Below are 19804 nucleotides of genomic sequence, written 5' to 3'. Positions count from 1 at the left end.
CCGGTACAGACACATTACAGTCAGGGATGTGTTCATGCAGCCATGTCTCGGTGAAGCACATAATACTGCACTCTCTGTATTCTTTCTGAGACCTTGTTAGCATCTCCAGCTTGTCCGTTTTGTTAGCTAGCAATCTCACATTACCCATCGCTTTCTCCATTCTCCATCGCTTTCTTCGCTCTCTGACTCCCGCTCTGCATCCTCTTCTCTTTCTTTTCAACTCCATCAGGATTTGATGTGTTGTTTCACTGATAATCCTGATTTGGGAGAGGTTAATCAGTTGATCCCGATTGTAAATGAGTCTTTCGTTACCATGGAGACTCATCATAACAAGCCTTGAAAGAGCAAAAATATGCAGAAATTAAATTACTTTAAAACAGGTGAGTTAGAAAAAAAATTCACTCCCCCCACAGTTGTCATGAAGGTAAACCTAAAATGGATTTTAAACCAGGCTGTGAACATGTTTATTTCTGCTATTAAGTTGGTCTTTTTAACATGGGAGTCTATGGGGATTTGCTCTGTTTTACAGCCCCTAGTGGATGAAGGGGGGACTGTAGTTTTATGTACTTCCACATAGGCTTCACTTTTAACCCCCGGAGGCTCTGTCCATCTTTCTTATATGGTCTATGAGATGACATGATACACTGCAGACGGCGGGATGTTTAGTCTGTGATTTACCTCCTTCCTTCCTCCCTTCCTTCCCTCCTTCCCTCCTTCCTTCCTTCCTTCCTTCCTTCCAACAGGACAAGCTTTTGTTGTGAAAATCTCACCGGACATGACGTAGGAGCTGTTCGGACCCTTTCGGCTCCTATCGGTTTATTTTCATCCCACCCTCCACCGGAGTGCAGCGAGATGTAAACCGGACTCTGCGGGGACCAGACCGGCTGGACGGAACGGGACAAGCAGCAGGACCAGACCGAACCGGGACATTGACGCGGCTGGTTGGTTTCAGCGGTTCCGTCCGGACACCGAGCGTTTCTCCGCTCCGGAGCCGAGTTGGCGTGGACCTCTGGCGGCTGCAGCTCCAGCTGCGTCCCACTGATCTGAGGCAGAAACATGTACCAGGTCCAGGTGAGTCCGAACCCGAACCGACACCAACAGATGTACAGTTCCAGTTTGTTGCAGATGTTTGATGGAACATGGATAGAGACTGGACCGGGATCCAGAACTTTTCTGTGAAGATCAGAACCAGTTTCTGGGTTTAGAAAAGTTCGGATGGTTTGTGTCATCGTGAGACCCAGTAAAGCCGGTTCCGATCCTCAGACTCCATCAGTTCTTCATCACGATAAAGAGAAACTGATAAGATATGGTGATTAATTATCAGGATTATTGATCAGGTTAATGCTAAAGTTAAATAATCATGTTAATAACAGATTTATCAGCTGATCCGTAAATCAAAATGTTCCAGAATAAATCATGATATTCCCATAAACCCCCCAGTTATCCCGTCATGTTGGGACAGTCTAATTCCTGATAACGCTCCCTTTACTAACGTTCATGGATCTTTAAATATCACTCTAATATTCCATAAACCTCTCTACAATCCATGGATGGATCCTGGTTATTCACATAATGTTTCTGGAATGTTGTGATCATGTTGTTCCCATTTTCCCATAAAATTTCTGTAATGTTCTGTAGCAGTTCTGGTCATATAATGAATATTTCCATAACAAGGCACTGACATTCCCGTGATATTTACATTCCTTCAGTATTCCACAACATTCCAGAAATGTTTTTCTGACATTCCCAAATTCCTCGAGCAGCCTGATAACATAGTTATTATATTTATCAACAATGTTTTTGGAACATTAAAATTTTGTAACGTAAAAATTTCCTCCAAGATTCTTGTAAAACTCCCATATCATAAGTATCATCTTTCTACTTGCACTGACAAATTGCACTATTGCTCCGATTGTCCCGATTGCTATATATATATATATATATATATATATATATATATATATATATATATATATATATATATATATATATATATTTATTTTATTTTATTTTATTTTTTTCTTACTTGATATACTTATTTCCTTTGCATGCCCTTATATATTTTATATTATATTTTTAAAGTATTTTTTATCATAGCTAATTTTTTTTTTTTTATACTATTACTTTATTAATGTTATATGTTGCACATTAACATCGAAGCAAGTTCCTAGTTTGTGAATTTTGTAACTCACTGACAATGGCAATAAAACTATTCTGATTCTGATCTGATTCTGATTAAAGTCCTGCAATATTCCTCTAATATTCCTTTGGCATTCCACTATATTCCTATAATATTCCTCTAATATTAATTCATTAATCATTCATGTATTTACTTGGCTGCTGAGTGCAGTTCAGGATGGCGGGAAGCTGGAGTTTATCCCAGCAGGTGACATGCAGGAACAACTGGACGGGTCCGATGTCCTCTTACAGTATTTATTTATCTTATATTATCTGTAAATGTTCTCTAATATGTTGACATTTTCAAAATGTTTCTAATATTCCAGTAACATTTCTCTACTATTCCTAAATTATTTCCACATTATACCTCTATTATTCCTGTCATATTCCCATATTATTACTGTAATATTTCCATATTATTCCTGTACTATTCCCATATTTTTACTGTAATATTCCTAATATTATTCCTGTAATATTCCCATTTTATACCTGTACTATTCCTATAATGTTCATGTAATGCTTCCTTAATCTTCCCTGTACCTTCCTCTGGTGTTTTCCTGCCATCACTGGGATTTTCCCAGAACATTCCTCTAACATTGCTACAGTGGAGCTGAAACGTTCCAAACTGTTGGAGCCACCAGGCGGTGATGAAGCTGCAGCAAATTTACGGTTTAATGACGGAGCTGTGAATTACAGCCGAGCCTGTGGCTCCCCCCCCCCCCCCCCCCGTCCTTCATCATTCCCAGATGACTCCTGCTCCGTGTTTGGGCTGTTTTCCGGCTCGGTGTTCTGCGGTGAGTCTGTTTGTGTTAAAGATGGAACCAGGACGCATTTTCAACTTCCTAAGGGGAGAATTCCAGCTATTAGACTGAGCCAGTCTGCATAAGATGATTGCCTGTGGCCATGTTTCACACACACACACACACACACACACACACCATCATCATCCTCATCTTCAGTCCTAATGAAGAGTTTCCCTTTAATGGATGTTTAGTTTACTGTCGGGATTCATTGTTACTCCGACTGATGAAGAAAACCTTCAACAGATTCTGGTTCTGCATCCAGATCTGCAACCGCGACGCCGTAAAACGCTGAGAAATGCCGAAAAATGCCGTAAAACGCTGAGAAATGCCGAAAAATGCCGTAAAACGCTGAGAAATGCCGTAAAACGCTGAGAAATGCCGTAAAACGCGGATAAAGGCTGAGAAATGCAGAAAACGCTAAAGATGTCATAAAACGCTGAAAAATGTCATAAAACTCAGGTACGTGTGAAAAGCAAATAAAAGAAGAATTTCATCAGGTTGTCTTTTTCTTGCAGCAAAAGAAGGAGCTTTTACTGGTTTAACTGGGAACAGGTCAGTAACATGACTGGTTTAACTGGGAACAGGCCAGTAACATATTGGTTTAACTGGGAACAGGTCAGTAACATGACTGGTTTAACTGGGAACAGGCCAGTAACATACTGATTTAACTGGGAACAGGCCAGTAACATGACTGGTTTAACTGGGAACAGGCCAGTAACATATTGGTTTAACTGGGAACAGGTCAGTAACATGACTGGTTTAACTGGGAACAGGCCTGTAACATACTGGTTTAACTGGGAACAGGCCTGTAACATACTGGTTTAACTGGGAACAGGCCAGTAACATGACTGGTTTAACTGGGAACAGGCCAGTAACATATTGGTTTAACTGGGAACAGGCCTGTAACGTGACCGGGTATAAAAGCAGCATTTCAAAGTCTCTAAGATGGGAAGATGGACAGACCTTCACCAATCTTAGACAAACCGGATTGAAACTTTCTGGAACAATTTAAAAAAAAAAAAAAAAGCGGATGCTGAGTCCGGTTTGTCCCCCATTTGGACGTCACCTAGGATCGCATTGCTAAACGAGATGTGATGTTAAGGCCCGAAACCGGTCCGTTTAAGACGCAGGACAATTCCCTCTGCCCCAGTCAAAGTCCATTTGCTGGAAAAGTCGCTTTGTTTCCGGTTTTTGATGCTGAAACTGATTTGGATTGAAGAAGCAAACTTAGTCTGCCTACGAATATGGGTTTTGGTCAATAAAAGTGGATCAAATACAGGAAGTGAACCACAAAATGAAGTGCATTTTGGGTAAATACAACCAAAACATACGCTCACACGGGATGATAGGCGGTTCTGGAAGTGAGAAATGTTTTGCGGTCAGATGTGGATTCATTCGTCAAATTTTCAGATGGAAATCTGATCATCTCACATTGCTAAGACCTGATCCAGCCAGACCACCAGGATCTGAGCCACCAAGACGGATTGGATCGGATCCAGCCAGACCACTAGGATTCGAGCCAGACTTCAGTATTTGAACCAGTTTTCTTCTTCTCTTGTTTTTTTTGTCTTCTCAGTCAGTAATTTTTGATGCAGTATCTTCTGAAGAGTGGTTCGCACTAGTTAATAGGTCCGATTCGTTTCAGGAGGGCAGTGCAAATACAGGAATCTGGAGCTCTCAACGGAATGAATAGATGACTGACTGGCAATCAAAACCAAACTCCTTAAATGTGACGTCTGAAACAGAGACAGAACCAGGACCGACGGTCCTGTCGTTGTCATCATCATCATCATAATCAGTACCGTTAGTCTTTTAAGTATGATAAAAAGATGAAAAAGAAGAGTGTGATGTGAGTCTGGACAAAGGGAATGAAAAATAATAACTGATAATAGAGATAGGAAAGGGAAGAAGGGGGGATGTGAAAGAGATGGAGAGAAGTTCGTAAATGTGGAAAAAGAAGTAAAATATAGGGGAAGACCATAAAAGGGAAAGAAATGGACACGTAGGAAAAGAAGATAGACAAAAAAAAGAAGGAGCATTAGAAAAAAGAAAGTAGATAGGATAAACAAGGTAAAGTGAGAGAGCAAGAAAATAAACATGAGGTGAATGAAAAGTGGAAGATAAAGAGGAAAAAGAGGTCTAACCGACTTGACTTTGACCATCTCGGGGGTATGCTTTCACATAAGATTAATTATCTGCTGGAGGATATAAATATCTGAGCAGTTGGGGGGGGTCACATGATCCTCCATCACTGCTTCTGGTCCAACCTGCAGCCCCTGATTGGGTCCTTGAGAAGGACAAAACAAGCCAGTACAAACAAGTAGGATCAGACCTAGAGCTTAGATTTTACCATGCAAATGTTCTAAATTAGGCGTCTAGGAAAGGTCCAGTACATGTCCAGAAAACATCCAGTAAATATCCAAAAAACATCCAGTAAATATCCAGAAAACATCCAGTAAATATCCAGAAAACCTCCCGTAAATATCCAGAAAACATCCAGTAAATATCCAGGAAACATCCAGTAAATATCCAGAAAACATCCCGTTAATATCCAGAAAACATCCAGTAAATATCCAGACAACCTCCCGTAAATATCCAGAAAACATCCAGTAAATATCCAGAAAACATCCAGTAAATATCCAGAAAACATCCAGTACATGTGCAGAAAACATCCAATAAATATCCAGAAAACATCCAGTAAATATCCAGAAAACATCCAGTAAATATCCAAAAAACATCCAGTAAATATCCAGAAAACATCCAGTAAATATCCAGAAAACATCCAGTAAATATCCAAAAAACATCCAGTAAATATCCAGAAAACATCCAGTAAATATCCAGAAAACATCCAGTAAATATCCAGGAAACATCCAGTAAATATCCAGAAAACATCCAGTAAATATCCAGACAACCTCCCGTAAATATCCAGACAACCTCCCGTAAATATCCAGACAACCTCCCGTAAATATCCAGAAAACATCCAGTACATGTCCAGAAAACATCCAGTACATGTCCAGAAAACATCCAGTAAATATCCAGAAAACATCCAGTAAATATCCAGAAAACATCCAGTATATATCCAGAAAACATCCAGTATATATCCAGAAAACCTCCCGTAAATATCCAGAAAACCTCCCGTAAATATCCAGAAAACATCCGGTAAATGTCCAGAAAACATCCAGTACATGTCCAGAAAACATCCAGTACATGTCCAGAAAACATCCAGTAAATATCCAGAAAACCTCCCGTATATATCCAAAAAACATCCAGTAAATATCCAGAAAACATCCAGTACATATCCAGAAAACATCCAGTACATATCCAGAAAACATCCAGTAAATATCCAGAAAACCTCCCGTAAATATCCAGAAAACCTCCCGTAAATATCCAAAAAACATCCCGTAAATATCCAGAAAACATCCCGTAAATATCCAGAAAACATCCAAAAAACATCCCGTAAATATCCAAAAAACATCCCGTAAATATGCAGAAAACATCCCGTAAATATGCAGAAAACATCCCGTAAATATCCAGAAAACATCCAGTAAATATCCAGAAAACCTCCCGTAAATATCCAGAAAACATCCAGTACATGTCCAGAAAACATCCGGTAAATATCCAGAAAACATCCGGTAAATATCCAGAAAACATCCGGTAAATATCCAGAAAACATCCGGTAAATATCCAGAAAACATCCAGTAAATATCCAGAAAACCTCCCGTAAATATCCAGAAAACCTCCCGTATATATCCAGAAAACCTCCCGTATATATCCAGAAAACATCCAGTAAATATCCAAAAAACATCCAGTAAATATCCAGAAAACATCCAGTAAATATCCAAAAAACATCCAGTAAATATCCAGAAAACCTCCCGTAAATATCCAGAAAACCTCCAGAAAACATCCAGTAAATATCCAGAAAACATCCAGTAAATATCCAAAAAACATCCAGTAAATATCCAGAAAACCTCCCGTATATATCCAGACAACATCCAGTAAATATCCAGAAAACAGCCAGTAAATATCCAAAAAAACATCCAGTAAATATCCAGAAAACATTCAGTAAATATCCAGAAAACATTCAGTAAATATCCAGAAAACATTCAGTAAATATCCAGAAAACATCCAGTAAATATCCAGAAAACATCCAGTAAATATGCAGAAAACATCCAGTAAATATGCAGAAGACCTCCCATAAATATCCAAAAAACATCCAGTAAATATCCAGAAAACCTCCCGTAAATATCCAGAAAACCTCCCGTAAATATCCAGAAAACCTCCCGTAAATATCCAAAAACCATCCAGTAAATATCCAGAAAACATCCAATAAATATCCAGAAAACCTCCCGTAAATATCCAGAGAACATCCAGTAAATATCCAGAGAACATCCAGTAAATATCCAGAAAACATCCAGTAAATATCCAGAAAACATCCAGTAAATATCCAGAAAACATCCAGTAAATATCCAGAAAACATCCAGTACATGTCCAGAAAACATCCAGTAAATATCCAGAAAACATCCAGTAAATATCCAGAAAACATCCAGTAAATATCCAGAAAACCTCCCGTATATATCCAAAAAACATCCAGTAAATATCCAGAAAACATCCAGTACATGTCCAGAAAACATCCAGTTAATATCCAGAAAACATCCAGTTAATATCCAGAAAACATCCAGTAAATATCCAGAAAACATCCAGTAAATATCCAGAAAACATCCCGTAAATATCCAGAAAACATCCAGTAAGTATCCAGGAAACATCCAGTAAATATCCAGAAAACATCCCGTTAATATCCAGAAAACATCCAGTAAATATCCAAAAAACATCCCGTAAATATCCAGAAAACATCCAGTAAGTATCCAGGAAACATCCAGTAAATATCCAGAAAACATCCCGTTAATATCCAGAAAACCTCCAGTAAATATCCAGAAAACCTCCAGTAAATATCCAGAAAACATCCCGTAAATATCCAGAAAACATCCCGTAAATATCCAGAAAACCTCCCGTAAATATCAAAAAAACATCCCGTAAATATCCAGAAAACATCCAGTAAATATCCAGAAAACATCCAAAAAACATCCAGTAAATATCCAGAAAACATCCAGTAAATATCCGGAAAACATCCAGTAAATATCCAGAAAACATCCAGTACATGTCCAGAAAACATCCAGTACATGTCCAGAAAACATCCAGTAAATATCCAGAAAACATCCAGTAAATATCCAGAAAACATCCAGTAAATATCCAAAAAACATCCCGTAAATATCCAGAAAACATCCAGTAAGTATCCAGAAAACATCCCGTTAATATCCAGAAAACATCCCGTTAATATCCAGAAAACATCCAGTAAATATCCAGAAAACATCCAGTAAATATCCAGAAAACGTCCCGTAAATATCCAGAAAACATCCAGTAAATATCCAGAAAACATCCAGTAAATATCCAGAAAACATCCAGTAAATATCCAGAAAACATCCAGTAAATATCCAAAAAACCTCCCGTAAATATCCAGAAAACCTCCCGTAAATATCCAGAAAACATCCAGTAAATATCCAGAAAACATCCAAAAAACATCCAGTAAATATGCAGAAAACATCCAGTAAATATGCAGAAAACATCCAGTAAATATGCAGAAGACCTCCCATAAATATCCAAAAAACATCCAGTAAATATCCAGAAAACCTCCCGTAAATATCCAGAAAACCTCCCGTAAATATCCAGAAAACCTCCCGTAAATATCCAAAAACCATCCAGTAAATATCCAGAAAACATCCAATAAATATCCAGAAAACCTCCCGTAAATATCCAGAGAACATCCAGTAAATATCCAGAAAACATCCAGTAAATATCCAGAAAACATCCAGTAAATATCCAGAAAACATCCAGTACATGTCCAGAAAACATCCAGTAAATATCCAGAAAACATCCAGTAAATATCCAGAAAACATCCAGTAAATATCCAGAAAACCTCCCGTATATATCCAAAAAACATCCAGTAAATATCCAGAAAACATCCAGTACATGTCCAGAAAACATCCAGTTAATATCCAGAAAACATCCAGTAAATATCCAGAAAACATCCAGTAAATATCCAAAAAACATCCCGTAAATATCCAGAAAACATCCAGTAAGTATCCAGGAAACATCCAGTAAATATCCCGAAAACATCCCGTTAATATCCAGAAAACATCCAGTAAATATCCAAAAAACATCCCGTAAATATCCAGAAAACATCCAGTAAGTATCCAGGAAACATCCAGTAAATATCCAGAAAACATCCCGTTAATATCCAGAAAACCTCCAGTAAATATCCAGAAAACCTCCAGTAAATATCCAGAAAACATCCCGTAAATATCCAGAAAACATCCCGTAAATATCCAGAAAACCTCCCGTAAATATCAAAAAAACATCCCGTAAATATCCAGAAAACATCCAGTAAATATCCAGAAAACATCCAAAAAACATCCAGTAAATATCCAGAAAACATCCAGTAAATATCCGGAAAACATCCAGTAAATATCCAGAAAACATCCAGTACATGTCCAGAAAACATCCAGTACATGTCCAGAAAACATCCAGTAAATATCCAGAAAACATCCAGTAAATATCCAAAAAACATCCCGTAAATATCCAGAAAACATCCAGTAAGTATCCAGAAAACATCCCGTTAATATCCAGAAAACATCCCGTTAATATCCAGAAAACATCCAGTAAATATCCAGAAAACATCCAGTAAATATCCAGAAAACGTCCCGTAAATATCCAGAAAACGTCCCGTAAATATCCAGAAAACATCCAGTAAATATCCAGAAAACATCCAGTAAATATCCAGAAAACATCCAGTAAATATCCAAAAAACCTCCCGTAAATATCCAGAAAACCTCCCGTAAATATCCAGAAAACATCCAGTAAATATCCAGAAAACATCCAAAAAACATCCAGTAAATATCCAGAAAACATCCCGTAAATATCCAAAAAACATCCCGTAAATATCCAAAACACATCCAGTAAATATGCAGAAAACATCCCGTAAATATGCAGAAAACATCCCGTAAATATCCAAAAAACATCCCGTAAATATCCAGAAAACCTCCCGTAAATATCCAGAAAACCTCCCGTAAATATCCAGAAAACATCCAGTAAATATCCAGAAAACATCCAGTACATGTCCAGAAAACATCCAGTAAATATCCAGAAAACATCCAGTAAATATCCAGAAAACATCCAGTAAGTATCCAGAAAACATCCAGTAAGTATCCAGAAAACCTCCCGTATATATCCTGAAAACATCCAGTAAATATCCAGAAAACATCCAAAAAACATCCAGTAAATATGCAGAAAACATCCCGTAAATATGCAGAAAACATCCCGTAAATATGCAGAAAACATCCCGTAAATATCCAGAAAACCTCCCGTAAATATCCTGAAAACATCCAGTAAATATCCAGAAAACATCCAGTAAATATCCAGAAAACATCCAGTACATGTCCAGAAAACATCCAGTAAATATCCAGAAAACATCCAGTAAGTATCCAGAAAACATCCAGTAAGTATCCAGAAAACCTCCCGTATATATCCTGAAAACATCCAGTAAATATTCAAAAAACATCCAGTAAATATCCAGAAAACATCCAGTAAGTATCCAGAAAACATCCAGTAAGTATCCAGAAAACCTCCCGTATATATCCTGAAAACATCCAGTAAATATTCAAAAAACATCCAGTAAATATCCAGAAAACATCCAGTAAATATTTATACATCCTTATCCGACTTACTACCGGGGTTACAGCATTGTGTTATACTCATTGTGCATTATACTCCCTTCCCAGGTGTTCCTTATTATGCTGATGTGTGGCAGCCTCCTCCAGCCAATCAGGTCTGGGAGTGGTTTTTAAAAGACCTCAGGATCTGCGCGTCTGGGCCTTCTGGCCACTTGCCATTCACACCATGTTGGTTTTGGTGCATCAGCTTATTGACATTGTGGGTTATATGTTGGGTATTGGGTTTCTGTTTAATATAACCCTGAGCTTTCTTCCAGATAGGCCTTGTAGGGGAGAGCTGCCATTTTGTTTTATCATATGTGGTTCTTTTCTCCTGTTTATGTTAATATAGAGTAGGTTAGATGTAAGTTTGTACTTTGCTTTGTTTGGCGGGTAGGTAAGTTGTCCTTTTTGTTTTGTAGGCAGGGGTGTTTGTTTGTTATGTTGGCCTTGGCTCTCCCTGACGCAAATGGCTGTCTGGTTTGGAATCTGTGACTGTGAAGGTCTCTGAGCAGTGAATAAATGTGCCCAACTCTGACTTTTTTTCTCTGTGCTTTCATCTGAGGTTGTAACCTTGCTTCGTTAGGTGTTACTCCTTCTTAGGGACGTAACATAATTGGGGGCTCATCTGGGATTTGTTTACCAGAGTTTGATGGCTGGATCCAGACCCTTTGGGTCTAGTATTTGGTGTGCATATATTCTTTAGCTTTGGTGTGTTTGGCATATGTTGGTGTGAATATGGCGGCTAGTGCTTTTGTTTTGAGTCGGTTCTTGGAGAGTCCAAGCTGGGAGATGTTGAATCTTTGTCGCAAACATGATTTATGGGCTGTAGCAGCACATTTTGACCTACCTGTGACTAAACAGATGGTTAAAGGAGAATTGAAAGCACTGGTTTCACGGAGGCTAGTGGATGAAGGGTTACTCGTTGTGTCGGGGTTGCCAGGTTCTCCAGATAGAGTTCCTGATGACCAACTGGAATCTGCTGTGAAGGATGGTGAGGGACCTGTAGCCAGTCTTCAGCAAAGGGTGGAGAACCCAAGCCATACTCCTTTTGTTAGTCCCTCCCCCTCACCTGGACTGAGGGAGGAGGCTCGTGTCAAGGTGCGGCTAGCACGGTTGCAATTATTCAATTCAATTCAATTCAATTCAACTTTATTTATATAGCGTCAAATCACGGCAATGCCATCTCAAGACGCTTTACAGACAGAGGGGAAAACATAATGAAGGCCAATTCATAACAGCCTATATAAGGAAACCAACAGATTGAGTTGAGTCCAACTCAATCTCCCATCCTGAGCAAGCACACTGGCAACAGTGGGAAGGAAAAAACTCCCTTTTAACAGGAAGGAAACCTCCGGCAGAACCCGGCTCAGGACAGGCAGCCATCTGCCTCTGCTGTGGGGGGGGAAGAGGACAGAAAGACAACAGACAACAGGAACTGCTACTCCCGGCCAGGGAGACCTGCTGAGACAGGAGACATACATGTTAATGATGCTACACTGTTATGGGGGGGGATAAAAGAGAGAGATAAAGAGAAAGAAGCTCAGTGTATCAGGAAATGTCCCTCAGCAGTCTAAACCTATAGCAGCATAACTAAGGGATGCTAACCATCCCTAGTTATAGGACTTATCAAAAAGATAAGTCTTCAGCCTAGTCTTAAAGGTGGGGAGGGTGTCTGCTTCCCTAACACTAACTGGGAGCTTATTCCATAAGAGAGGGGCCTGATAACCAAAGGCTCTGCCTCCTGCTCGGCTCTTTGAGACTCTAGGAACCACAAGTAAGCCTGCAGTCTGCAAACGAAGTACTCTGCTTGGTATATAAGGAACAATGAGGTCTTTGATATATAGTGGTGCCTGGTTGTGGAGGGCTTTATATGTAAGGAGAAGGATTTTAAATTCTATTCTAGATTCAACAGGCAGCCAATGAAGAGAGGCTAAAACTGGAGAAATATGATCTCTCATGCTGGTTCTGGTCAGGACTCTGGCTGCAGAATTCTGGATCAGCTGAAGGGTTTTCAGGGCATATTTAGGACAGCCCAGTAATAGAGAGTTACAGTCATCTAGTCTCGAAGTAACAAAAGCGTGAACCAGTTTTTCTGCATCACTCTGAGACAGAATGTCCCTAATTTTGGCTATATTACGTAAATGAAAGAAGGCTGTTTTAGTAACCTGCTTAATATGTGGGCCAAAGGACAGGTCAGGGTCAAATATTACTCCAAGGTTTCTCACTGTAGCACTGGAAGCTAAAGTAATGCCATCCAGGTTCATTACAAAACCGGAAAATTTAGCTCTGAGTTTTTCAGATCCAACGAGAATTACTTCAGTCTTATCTGAGTTTAAGAGGAGAAAATTTCTAGACATCCAAGTCTTTATGTCTATGAGACAATTTTGTAGCCTATTGGGCTGATTTGTTTCATCTGGTTTAAAGGACCTCTCCCTGAGCCGTCACTTTATCGTGGTGGAGGGGTTTGTGCGTCCCGAAGATCCTAGCAGCTATGTTGTCGGGGGCTTTATGCCCCTGGTAGGGTCACCCATGGCAAACAGGTGTCTAGGGGAGGGACCAGACCAAGCACGGCTCATAGACCCCTATGATGACGACCAACCTGGGCATGAATGTTCCCTTGCCCGGACGCGGGTTACCGGGACCCCCCTCTGGAGCCAGGCCTGGAGGCGGGGTACGAGAGCGAGCGTCTGGTGGCCGGGCCTTCGCCCATGGGGCCCGGTTGGGCTCAGCCCGAAAGGGTTACATGGGCCCCACGTCCCGTGGGCTCACCATCTGAGGAGCCGTAGGGGTCGGGTGCAGTGTGAGCTGGGCGGCAGCAAGAGGCGGGGACCCTGGCGGTCCGATCCCCGGCTACAGAAGCTGGCTCTAGGGACGTGGAACGTCACCTCTCTGGTGGGGAAGGAGCCTGAGCTTGTGCGCGAGGTTGAGCGGTTCCGGCTATATATAGTTGGACTCACCTCGACGCATGGCTTGGGCTCTGGAACCAGAACCCTCGAGAGGGGCTGGACCTTCTTCCACTCTGGAGTTGCTCATGGTGAGAGGCGCTGAGCAGGTGTGGGCATTCTCATCAGCCCCCAGCTTGGTGCCTGCACCTTGGGGTTTACCCCGGTGGATGAAAGGGTAGTTTCCCTCTGCCTCCGGTTGGGGGGACGGGTCCTGACTGTTGTCTGTGCTTATGCACCGAACAGCAGTTCAGAGTACCCACCCTTTCTGGAGTCCTTGGAGGGAGTGCTGGAGGGTGCTCCTTCTGGGGACTCCATTGTTCTGCTGGGGGACTTCAATGCTCACGTGGGCAATGACAGTGAGACCTGGAGGGGAGTGATTGGGAGGCATGGTCCCCCCCCTCTGAACCCAAATGGTGTTTTGTTATTGGACTTCTGTGCTCGTCATGGATTGTCTATAACGAACACCATGTTCCAGCATAAGGGTGTCCATATGTACACCTGGCATCAGGATTCCCTGGGCCGCAGTTCAATGATCGACTTTGTAGTCGTATCGTCGGACCTGCGGCCACATGCCTTGGACATTCGGGTGAAGAGGGGGGTGGAGCTGTCAACTGATCACCACCTGGTGGTGAGTTGGCTCAGATGGTGGGGGAGGAAGCCGGTCAGATCTGGCAGGCCCAAACGTGTTGTGAGGGTCTGCTGGGAACGTCTGGCTGAGTCCCCTGTCAGAGCGAGCTTCAACTCCCACCTTCAGCAGAGCTTCGAACATGTCCTGAGTGAGGCGGGGGACATTGAGTCCAAATGGGCTGTGTTCCGTGCCTCTATTGCTGAGGCGGCCAGCCGGAGCTGTGGCTGTAAGGTCGTTGGTGCCTGTCGTGGCGGTAATCCCAGGACTCGTTGGTGGACACCAGCAGTGAGGGATGCCGTCAAGCTGAAGAAGGAGTCCTATCGGGCCTTCTTGGCCTGTGGGACTCTGGAGGCAGCTGATGGGTACAGACAGGCTAAGCAGAATGCGGCTTTGGCTGTTGCCAAAGCAACAACTCGGGCATGGGAGGAGTTTGGCGTGGCCATGGAGAAAGACTTCCGGACGGCTTTGAGGAGATTCTGGTCCACCATCCAGTGGCTCAGGAGGGGGAAGCAGTGCTCTGTCAACACTGTGTACAGTGGAGGTGGGGAGCTGCTGACCTCAACTCGGGATGTTGTGGGTCGGTGGAGGGAATACTTCGAAGACCTCCTCAATCCTACCAACACGTCTTCCCATGAGGGAGCAGAGCTGGTGGACTCAGGGGTGGACTCTCCTATCTCTGGGGCTGAAGTCGCTGAGGTGGTCAAAAAGCTCCTTGGCGGCAAGGCCCCGGGGGTGGATGAGATCTGCCCGGAGTTCCTTAAGGCTCTGGATGCTATGGGGCTGTCCTGGCTGACACGCCTCTGCAGCATCGCGTGGACATCGGGGGCAGTACCTCTGGATTGGCAGACTGGGGTGGTGGTCCCCCTTTTTAAGAAGGGGGACCGGAGGGTGTGTTCCAATTACAGGGGAATCACACTCCTCAGCCTCCCTGGTAAGGTCTATTCAGGGGTCCTGGAGAGGAGGGTCCGCCGGATAGTCGAATCCCGGATTGAGGAGGAGCAGTGTGGTTTTCGTCCTGGTCGCGGAACAGTGGACCAGCTCTATACCCTCTCTGGGGTCCTGGAGGGGGCATGGGAGTTTGCCCAACCACTCTACATGTGCTTTGTGGACCTGGAGAAGGCATTCGACCGTGTCCCCCGGGGGCTCCTGTGGGGGGTACTCCGGGAGTATGGGGTACCGGACCCCCTTGTACGAGCTGTCCGGTCCCTGTACGACAGGTGTCAGAGCTTGGTCCGCATTGCCGGTAGTAAGTCGGATTCCTTTCCGGTGAGGGTTGGACTCCGCCAAGGCCGCCCTTTATCTCCGATTCTGTTCATAACTTATATGGACAGAATTTCTAGGCGCAGCCGAGGTGTTGAGGGGATCCAGATCCAGATCTTGGTGGCCTCAGGATTGGGTCCCTGCTTTTTGCGGATGACGTGGTCCTGTTGGCTTCATCTGGTCGTGATCTCCAGCTCTCGCTTGAGCGATTCGCGGCCGAGTGTGAAGGGGCTGGGATGAGAATCAGCACCTCAAAATCTGAGACCATGGTCCTCAGCCGGAATAGGGTGGATTGCCCTCTCCGGGTCGGGAGTCAGGTCCTGCCTCAAGTGGAGGAGTTTAAATATCTCGGGGTCTTGTTCACGAGTGAGGGAAGGATGGAGCGCGAGATCGACAGACGGATCGGTGCGGCGCCTGCAGTAATGCGGGCTCTGCGCCGGTCTGTCGTGGTGAAGAAGGAGCTGAGCCAGAAGGTGAAGCTCTCGATTTACCAGTCGATCTACGTTCCTACCCTCACCTATGGTCATGAGCTGTGGGTCGTGACCGAAAGAACGAGATCTCGTATACAGGCGGCTGAAATGAGTTTCCTCCGCAGGGTGGCCGGGCTCTTCCTTAGAGATAGGGTGAGGAGCTCGGTCATCCGGGAGGGGCTCAGAGTAGAGCCGCTGCTCCTTCGCATCGAGAGGAACCAGTTGAGGTGGCTCAGGCATCTGGTCAGGATGCCTCCTGGACCTCCCTGGTGAGGTGTTCCAGGCACGTCCCACTGGGAGGAGACCCCGGGGAAGACCCAGGACACGCTGGAGGGATTACATCTCTCGGCTGGCCTGGGAACGCCTCGGGATCCCCCCGCAGAGTTGGCAAATGTGGCTGGGAAGAGGGAAGTCTGGGCTTCCCTGCTTAGGCTGCTGCCCCCGCGACCCGACCCCGGATAAGTGGCAGAAGATGGATGGATGGATGGATGGTTTAAAGGATAAGTATAGTTGAATATCATCTGCATAACAATGAAAGTTTATTCCATGCTGTCTAATAATTTTGCCTAAAGGGAGCATATATAGCGTGAAGAGTATTGGTCCAAGTACAGAACCTTGAGGAACTCCATGACTTACTGTAGTTTGGGAGGAGGACTTGTCATTTACATGAACGAACTGAAGTCTATCAGATAAATATGATTTAAACCAGCTTAACGCTGTACCTGTAATTCCAATCACCTGTTCTAGTCTTTGTAACAGAATGTTATGATCGACTGTATCAAATGCAGCACTAAGATCAAGCAAGATAATTATAAGCCCAGAATCAAGCACAAGCGCGTCAGATAGAGTTTGAGCTTCGTAGGTTGGAGCTGGAGACGGAAACTGAGAAAGTCATCAAGCTTAAACGGTTGGAGCTTGCGATGCAGACTGAAAAGGAAATCAGGTTGCGTCAATTAGAGCTGCAAAGTTCCACACCTTCAAAATCACTGCTGATTTCTTCTGAGATGACTACTGCAGCTTCACCCAATGCTGTTCCCCTACCAGGCTCCACCATGAGTTCTTCTGTTGGAACTGCAACTGCGTCATCAGTAAGTCCTTGTTCCTTTGATGTAAGCATTGTGTTGGTACCTCCTTTTCGTGAGTCAGAAGTTGATACATATTTTAATGTGTTTGAGCGTGTTGCCGCTTCGTTGCATTGGCCAAAATAGGTCTGGCCTCTGCTTCTTCAGTGTAAATTAAGTGGGAAAGGCCCAAGAAGTCTTTTCCACCTTGTGTTTAGAGGACAGTTTGAAGTATGATGTTGTGAAGTCCACTATTCTTGCTGCTTATGAGCTTGTTCCGGAAGCATATAGACAACGTTTTCGCAGCCATGGGGAAATGGCGAATCAAACTTTTGTAGAGTTTGCTAGAGAGAAGAGCATTCTTTTTGATAAGTGGTGTGCTGCAAGTAAAATTACTGATCATGATGCATTACGTGAATTGATGTTGCTAGAAGAATTTAAGAACTGCTTGCCTGATCGTGTTGTTGTCTATTTGAATGAGCAGAAAGTAGCAACTTTGAAGGCAGCTGCTGTTGCAGCTGATGAATTTTCCCTGACCCATAAGAATGTATTTGTGAATAAACGTGAGTGTGTTGGAAAGGAGTTGCCTCAAAAGAAAAGCTTTCCTTCTCCCGATAAGCAGTCAACCCCTACACCAAGAATGGATAGGGAATGCTTTTATTGTCATAAGATTGGTCATATTGCTTCTGGCTGTCCAGCCCTAAAGCGTAAACAGTCCATCCAGGGTTGTCAACCAAAAGGAGTGGGGTTGATAAAAACTATTCAGTCCCAACACATTGAGGGTCTAAAGGAGGAACCTGATCTTTGCTTCCAACCATTCATTTTTGATGGTGCTGTATCTTTAACTGGAAAACCCGAGGATGAAGTACCAGTTAAAATACTGAGAGACACAGGAGGGTCTCGGTCTCTGATTCTTGCATCTGTGCTTCCCTTTAATGAGCAGACTTCTTGCCATGCCAGCACTTTAGTTCAAGGGGTAGAGATGGGATACGTTCCAGCCCCCCTGCACCAGGTGTATGTAAAGTCTGAGCTGGTTAGTGGATTCTTTGAGGTTGCAGTTTGGCCCTCTTTTCCGGTGAAAGGTGTTCAGTTCATCATGGGAAATGACATTGCCGGAGGAAAAGTTCATCCTGTTCCTGAAGTCATTGAGGCTCCAGAACCAATCTTAGATGGGAATGAGCTATTGGAATGTTTGCCATCTGTCTTCTCAGCCAGTGTTCTTACCAGAGCTCAGTCCCGTCTGAGGGCAGAGGAGACCAATTTGGCTGATTCCATATTTGTTGAAACCCTTGCGGGAGGAGAACGTCTGCATGGAAGAGATCAAATGGATGGATCAAAGGAGCACCTTGAGGTGAAACAGCTGAAGCAGCTCCCTAACCCCTTTTCTCTAAACTTGCCTATAACCCATGAAGCCCTTATTGCTGCACAGATATCAGATTCTTCCTTGTCTAAATGTTGGGCTTCCATAAACAAAGCAAGCGGAGGGGAACCTGTATCTTTTTGTAGATGACAGTCTGTTGATGTGCAAATGGACTCCTCCAATAGCAAGGCAGGTAAACCCAGATTATGTGGAGATAATGCTGACAGTGACTGGAACTCTGTGTATCAGATTGTTGTCCCTTCAGGGTACCGATCTCGTGCTATATTTAGCCCATGACCACCCTTTGTCAGGTCATCTGGGAGTTACAAAGACATATAATAAAGTACTCAGACATTTCTTTTGGCCAGGTTTGAAGGCTGATGTGGTGACGTTTTGCCGCACCTGCAATACCTGTCAGATAACAGGTAAACCAAATCAGGTGGTTCCCCCAGCCCCTTTGCGTCCAATTCCAGCGCTTGGTGAACCTTTTGAGCATGTGATAGTGGACTGTGTGGGTCCTTTGCCCAGGACAAAGTCAGGGAATCAGTACCTATTAACAGTAATGTGTACGGCCACACGTTACCCAGAGGCCATTCCCCTGAGAAGAATAACGGCACCACTGGTCGTTAGAGCTCTAACCAAATTCTTTACCACCTTTGGTCTCCCAAAAAGAGTGCAGACTGATCAGGGCTCTAACTTTCTGTCTAAACTTTTTAAACAAGTTCTGCAAACGCTCGAGATAAAGCATGTAGTGTCCAGTGCCTACCACCCTGAATCACAAGGAGCTCTAGAGTGGTGGCACCAGACTCTGAAATCGATGTTGCAAAAGTATTGCCTGGATACTGGTAAAGACTGGGATGAAGGAGTGCCCTTTATGGTGTTTGCTATTTGAGAGGCTAAGCAAGAATCTCTTGGGTTTAGTCCGGCTGAACTTGTTTTTGGTCATTCAGTTCGAGGTCCTTTAAAAATGCTGAAGGAGCAGCTCATGTCTGACCAATCTGCTCAGTTGGCCAAGACTAATGTTTTGGATTATGTATCTCACTTCAGAGAGCGTCTTCACCAAGCTTGCTCAACGGCAGTGGAAGCACTTTCCTCTGCTCAGGCAACAATGAAAAAGAGGTATGATAGAAAAGCGGTTTCCCGCTATTTGAAGCCAGGTGATAACGTGTTGGTCCTCCTTCCAACTCCGGGGTCAGCTTTGGATGCTCGATTCTCTGGACCTTATGTGGTTGAAAGACAGGTGAATAAGACTGATTATGTGATTAAAACCCCTGACAGAAAACGGAAGACTCGTTTGTGCCATCTTAACATGCTCAAGCTGTATCACACAAGG

At 43.3% G+C, this 19804-nt stretch overlaps 1 protein-coding gene across 1 annotated transcript in view; it reads left to right on the top strand.

The window, feature by feature from the left end:
• The first annotated feature begins 686 nt into the window (after positions 1 to 686).
• LOC306758899 (PEX5-related protein-like) overlaps positions 687 to 19804 on the top strand; it is a 72101-nt gene continuing 52983 nt past the window's right edge. The window contains exon 1 of the mRNA XM_079244324.1: positions 687 to 1071. Within this exon, the coding sequence (XP_079100450.1) occupies positions 1057 to 1071 (15 nt within the window). The 5' untranslated portion in view covers positions 687 to 1056. The remainder of the gene's footprint in view (positions 1072 to 19804) is intronic.

This window comes from Telmatherina bonti (assembly GCF_933228915.1).
Source record: "Telmatherina bonti genome assembly, chromosome: 7".
NCBI classification, from domain to species: domain Eukaryota; kingdom Metazoa; phylum Chordata; class Actinopteri; order Atheriniformes; family Telmatherinidae; genus Telmatherina; species Telmatherina bonti.
The sequence above is the reverse complement of the archived record's forward strand: the minus strand, read 5'-3'. Positions and strand labels throughout refer to the sequence as shown.